At 35.2% G+C, this 6,754-nt stretch overlaps 1 protein-coding gene across 1 annotated transcript in view; it reads left to right on the top strand.

Annotated features, from left to right (window-relative positions):
* Positions 1 to 6,754, top strand: part of thoc5 (THO complex 5) — a 46,727-nt gene continuing 39,973 nt past the window's right edge. The window contains exons 1-3 of the mRNA XM_068372905.1: positions 1 to 264; positions 3,135 to 3,272; positions 6,201 to 6,281. Coding sequence (XP_068229006.1) covers positions 124 to 264; positions 3,135 to 3,272; positions 6,201 to 6,281 — 360 coding nt within the window. The 5' untranslated portion in view covers positions 1 to 123. The remainder of the gene's footprint in view (positions 265 to 3,134; positions 3,273 to 6,200; positions 6,282 to 6,754) is intronic.

The raw sequence follows: 6,754 nt of genomic DNA, 5'->3' as shown, positions 1-6,754 counted from the left end.
ACGCGTAGTGGTTTGTTTACAGACCCATCTTGAAGGGAAGAGAAGTGTTACCGCCAATTTACTATTTAACATTTCACTTCCCATACAGAAAGTAAGGAACTATAGTTTACCTCAAGATTAACAATGGTAAGTGGCGATGAAAATGACGGGGGTCCCAGAGAAGCAAAGAAAAGGAGGACGGAAAGCACAGACAGTGCCATCAAGAGTACTACCGGCGACGAGTCAATGGAACCGCCATCAGAAAAGAACTTTGATCCATACCAGGTAGAGTTTATTTAAATATTAATATACATTTCTCTTAATTAGTGTCTCGAAAGCTTAATATTGATATAGCATACTGTATGGTAAGTAAAAGCTTTCTGTTCGCCAAAAGTTCTTTTCTTGAAAAGCTATGTTGAATGAGATGGTAATAAAGTATATTTTCTTTCGGTTTTAAGTGTTATGATAGTTTTCGCCTCTATTTTACGTAATTAATTGATTGAATATGACCAAGAATCATAAGTTTGAACCTAATAGAATGTAATCCACATGTGACATGACCTTGGGTGCTGTTCCCTTTCCTACCAACAACTCTTGGTAAAATTATATTTACAGAGGGTTCTTTGTATGATAGCGGCCACCTGTATGTATTATTATGGCTATAGAATATGGCAGTGTGAAGGGGGTCGCAGAGGGGCGTTAGCCCCCTGTTAGGTATGTAGGTAAGGACATTGGCTTGTGGGTTATGTTAGCGGGTAAAGTTTAGGTCCATTTTTAATCAACGCACGAGGAACTGGCCGTTGATATACAAAGGCTCCATTACGTACCGTACAACATTCTGAACAGAAAAAATAGTTTTTCTTGCTGTAAATAATATGCATTCACAGAATTTTACCTTCATTTCTCATTTCAACAGCAAATAAACCAAAAACCCATTATACTGTCTAAGAACGGGATATTCTTTTAGAAATCTATGGATTTTTGCTCCGCCGTCCGCTCACCTTACTTGTGGAAAAAGAAAAACATCAAGCGACTGGCAAGCAGTATATGCTGAGCATGTTAACTCCATTGATTATTATTTCTTAGGTAATAAAGTTTTTAGGTTTTATTTGCAGTGAAAATAAGTATCATTTTCTAAGGTAATGGACAATCTTCTATGGGAAACACCTGTTTTTTAGTAGAAAACCTTTTCCCATCCGTAACTATGATAAAACCTAACTGTATAGTAGACATTTTTGCTTTTTTTTTATAGATACAGACAGGACAATATTTTCTACTTAAGGTCTGCATCATTCTCTCGGCTCTATGCCCCCCTTATAGCCTACCATCTTTCAGCAGCCCAGGGGTGAATGTAGCTCGTTGGGACATGCATAAACTCAATTATTGTTTGTCAAATCTGCTTTCTGTGGGGGAAAATATTGTTTATCTTCTGAAATACAATGTTATGAAGTTAGCTTTGTGATTTAGTATTAGATTACCAGTAGTGAAACCGGTGAGCTAAGGTTACGCCTCCTAGGTTGCGTTTGGTGGTGTTTGTTCATGTTTCAATTACCGAGTTGATCCGTCCCACCCAATTACAAAGGCTCCTAATATTCTTTATGGGGAAAATACTGTTTACCTTTGTCTGAAATACGATTTTATGATGCTAGTTTTACGATTTACAAAATATGATTTAGTGATAGCTTGTCTGGAGTTGAGCTGGTTGGTAAGCAAATGCAGGGTTGAGACAGTCATAAGATAAGCTAAGGATAGGGCAGTCCAGGGGTCCATAGCAACCCCCCTGCCCCAATAAGTAAGGATATGGCTCATAGGTTAGGTTAGGTGGGTACCCTTAGTTTAAGTGGTGTTTTTGTGTTTGTTTCCCTATTAAAATGTAATACTTTTAGTCATAACTTTGAAAATCTTTAAATATCTATAATTTTAAAAATATGAGTTCCCTCATTATTTGTATCGGAACAGTTCAAAGTACTGTAGCTATGAATACACAAGGAACATGTATTTTCTTCAATAGTAATATTGTTCTGTAGTAAATATTTACCCCATTTTAAATACTGCATCCACCCCTACGAACTATACCCCTTTCCTTAACCTAACCAAGAAAAATTCTTCCAATAAAATAGCACACTTATCTGTAGTAGCCACAAAGTTATTACAAGGTAGGAAACTAGCGGGAGCTACCAGGGACGGGTAAACATTTCTAGGAGCTAATATTTATCAACTAATCGATGAGAGTATTAATATCAGAAATATTCTTTAAAACTATCTTATCCCACATGTAACTTTGGAAGATTGTCAAATTTTATCAGATATAATTCACCTAGGTGATGGTTGACTTTATTTGCCAATACTAGTATTGTAAGCATTTATTCTATCCTAACTTAACTAAAGGGTTTGGTAAATTTACAGTTTCAACCAAAACCAGATTTCTGATATGAAAATATATTTTTTCCTATCATATACTGTATGGTGCATTGGAAGAAATTAATTTCTCAAGAACTACAATAATGAGGTTCCACAGTGGAAGGTTGCAGATTTCTTGTGGGGAATACAGAAATGAGTAAAATAAAAGAAGCTGTCTAACCTAACCTTGGGGTCAAATCCTCCTCACCTATGTATTGGGTGTGGGAAGCTTGACTTTCCTGCTACCTAACCCCCCCCCCCCCCCCCCACACACAACCTGACAATGCCTGAAAACTCCGAAAAATTAAAAAAAAAAAAATTGATAACTTTGTTACCTCACCTTAGAATTAGTAGTTGCAGGCATGGAGGGTTTGGGATCAGGCGCTCCTGAATCGTCTAGTTCCAATTAGGTTTCAGCATATTTACTGTACCCAGAATTCAGATAAAAAAAAAAAAGACTATCACATATTTTTACCCACAATCCATTGCCTTAAAACATAATGCGAGCATTTTTACCGACAATCAATTGCCAATGAACAAAATCCAAACGGGAGGAACTCTTTCATGGCATTCGGAAGATTTGAGTAAGTTTTTCGTATCGATCATCATTATGATACTACAACAATTAGGAAATAAAGAATATCCGATGTTGATTGAAACTGTAATAATACCAAGGATTTAGCCCATTGCTGTGTATTATTTAGAATGTGTTTTTGTGACTAAAGTTAACATATATCTTATTTTACCCTTTATAGAGTAGTTTGGATCATGAATGTAAAGAAGCTGAACAGAGGACTGAGGAAGAAGACCAAGAATGCTTTGCAGCGGTAACGAAGCATATCCGCTTGCTTCTGAAAGAGATTAATGACTTGAAAACACAGAAGGCAGAGAATGTAAGTATTTTTTTTTTTTTCTTAGTAAATTTGATATAATCCAATAATAGACTTAGTAATAATATTTAGAATTTTATGGTGATATAGAATTTGTTGAACTCAAATTTTATTTGTTTACGAAGGCCTAGCCTGTACAATGGCTCCAAGAGACACTACGGAAAATAAAGGTAAAGAATACTGCATTGGGCCAAACATACATCCATGACAGCTAGTGTCTCTGCTGTGGTTAAATTATTCCCGTGTGTGTGTGTGTTAGTCACAACACACTTATTTAAATTTGGTCCAAGAACTTTCAAACTACTGTTTATCAATTATAGATATTTGTATTCACAAATTTGCTTTCACGCAGATTATTTCTTTTTAGGATATTTTGGTTGTTCATTGTATTGAATGCTTTATTTTGCGCAATAGAATTTTGCCCGCCCAAAAGAGTGTTCATTTCCACTTGTTGGAAATGCCATAAAATGCCTTTTGTACGTACACAGTTGTAAGCAAAATGATTTTAGTTGGAAGGCAGCTGTTTGTTGATTTTTACATGTGGTTATATTACATCCAATTACAGTTAACGATGTTTAATGATTTACTGGTCCTACTCCAGAGTTTGGTATTTATAGTTTAGTCTTGTTATTGTTGAAGATTTTAACATTAATGGTATAGGAATAATGTTATTGAAAAATTTGAAGGAAAGTTTGAATGGTGTGAATAGGAAAAATGACAGAATTATGAGTTTAAAGCTGGGACTGGGAGCAACACAACAATAGTCAATGTGGTGTGTGCTTATGCCCCACAAACTGGATGTACAGAGGAGGAGAAGGATACATACGGGGAGATGGACCAGGAGCTTAGAATAATTCCTGCAAGGGAAAGGGTAATTATAGGAGGAGATCTGAATGGCCACTTGGGAATTAGTAGGGAAGGGATAGAGAGAGTGCATGGAGGTTGGGGTGTGGGTGAGAGAAATGATGGGGGAGAAAGAATGATTGATGAATTGTGGGACAGGTAGATGGAGAACGCTGGCCAGAAACATCGACCCCACATAAAAGTGGGAAAAGATGCAGACAAAGAAGAAGAAGAAAGATTTAAAAGAGGTATTATTGAAGGGTGTATGCAATGTCTCATCATCGCTTTGTTACACCAACCTTTAAGTCTTCTAATGCACTTTACCACTGTTCCTTCTTCCTTTCCTCCATTTTGCTTTTTAGTTTTTTAATTTTCAACTTCAACTTGAAATTGCAAGGTTTTCCCCAGTTGCACTTTAATGCTAAATGGACTTCCAGGTCTTGGTGCCAGATCTTATTGCCAAGATTCAATACAGTACATCCATTTTTGGCGTACAATAAGTCCCCTAAATACGAGCAATACATCAAGAATGAATGACATATTAGTTCCAAATTGAAAAATAGCTGAATTTCAGATTGCAGGTTAGATTACAGTAGTTAGTGTCTGGCATATAGCGGCATATTTATTACTACTAGAATTATTGCGCTATTTATACCCAAGATGTCTGTTTTTAAATGTGATGATCTTGTTGGTACTGCTAAGAATTGGCAGGCCATATCATTGAACACTAAAATAAAATGATAATGTTGAACAAGCAGGTTCAAAAACCGTGAATAAAGGCACTATCAGTATTATTTTGAGGAATAAGGACAAAGCAAGTTGTTAACATGAAAATGCAAAATAAATTTAAATTCATTAAAGTTTAAAAGTACTGTAAATATTTATTTTTTTAAATAGGAAGTGGTAATGAAATTTGTTGACTAAATAGTGGAGGGTAGTAATTGGAGGGTCGTGAGCTAAGTACAGCATACCTCTAAATAGTGGAGGGTAGTAATTTGGAAGATCGTGAGCTAAATACAGCATACTCAGTCGAAGATGTTGGACATGCTAACCCAATTTCATAATGCATATTGTTATAAGCTGGGGAATTACTTTAGGATATATTAGTTCCCCCCAATTCCCTCTTAAATTAAGGGCTAAGTTAGGTTTAAGAGATCACAATATAAATTGATGTAAATTCTGCCATTTGTTGGCATTACTTTGGGACCCTGTCACCTCTTGGGACATGTCATGTTAATGGTGGTACAGTATAGCAGTCCCAGCAAACAGAAAAGTTTTATTATTGCAGCATGATTTGATTAAATGCTCTATACCATTTAGAATCTTTCTGGATAACGCAGTCACAGTCTATGTTCATTTTAATTTTTAGTAATATTTCTTCAAGTAATCTATACTTGTAGACCAGAGAAGTTATTTTTAATGATGTAGTTGTGTAGTAATCACAGTGCTGTTATGGTATGCAATCTCAAAGTCGTGCTTTTTCTTTGGTATGCGATCTCACCTGATAGTAGCGTTCTCACTTCACTTCATGGCAAAGCAAGAACCATTAGATTTAAAAAAGAAATATGTTTACTGGGAATAATTATCTATCAATCATTGATGTTAGCGTGCGCAGCTCAATGTTACCACATACCAGTACATGCGGAGCTTGATGTTTTTATTTTTTCGCAGGCGCATGGCGAAGCAGGAACCATTAGATTTTCTATTCTTTCTTTTTTTTCATACAGTATTTAAAATATTGAGATCGCATACCAAAGCAAAAAAAATAATTTCTGAGATCACGCCATAAATGAGATTGCCTACCAAAACAGCACTGCAATCACAAATTTGATCGTTAATAGGAAAACCATGGAAGATGTACAATATTGTAATATTTCTGGAGATACTTAGAGGTAATATTTGTTCAAAGAAATAGGACTAGGAGTCATATTATAGGGGTCAGTCCTTATTTGTGTAATTGTTGAGTTATGGCTGTGTACCTGTATTTTTGTTTTATACCATTTGTTTTTAGTTGGCTCTTCTGCTTATTGATAGTTCCTGCTCTGTAAATTGACTGTTGCACATGTATAACAATTTTGTCTCTTTCAGTATGCAAACGAAGTTGATGAACGGCGTATTCAGGTTTTGATGTTGATGTTGTCACTTCGACGATTAAGTAGAGTGCAAAAGGTGAGTTTAAAGGAAACTTGCTTTCTTCTCCCCCTCCACTAAATAATGTTAAAACATTTACTGTATTTATATCGTGAAGATTTCTTTCATAGCTATTTAGTTGAAAACCATTTTTATATTTTGATATACAGTTCTCTTTTGACAGATTTATACTGTAGTTGAGTATGAATACAGATCATGAACATCAAGTCATTCAAGTGACAAATATAGGGTGCTAAATATTTTTCATGCAAAAATAGTTAATCATAGTTTCTCAACATGAAACGGCTTAACATGAGATGTTTGCATATAAGAAAAAACTTATATTTCCTTCAGTTTTTCAAAGTCGTTATAGTTATTCAGTTTTAAGGGATTTAGTTGCAAAAGTCATCATTCCTTCGAGGACTGACCCCCGAAAAAGACCTATGATGATGATAGTTTTTTGTTACAAGTTTTAATAATTTGAATGATTTTTGTTATCTTGGATAAATATA

Source organism: Palaemon carinicauda, chromosome 4 (genome assembly GCF_036898095.1).
Source record: "Palaemon carinicauda isolate YSFRI2023 chromosome 4, ASM3689809v2, whole genome shotgun sequence".
Lineage (NCBI taxonomy): Eukaryota > Metazoa > Arthropoda > Malacostraca > Decapoda > Palaemonidae > Palaemon > Palaemon carinicauda.
This window is presented reverse-complemented; position numbering and strand designations above follow the sequence as displayed.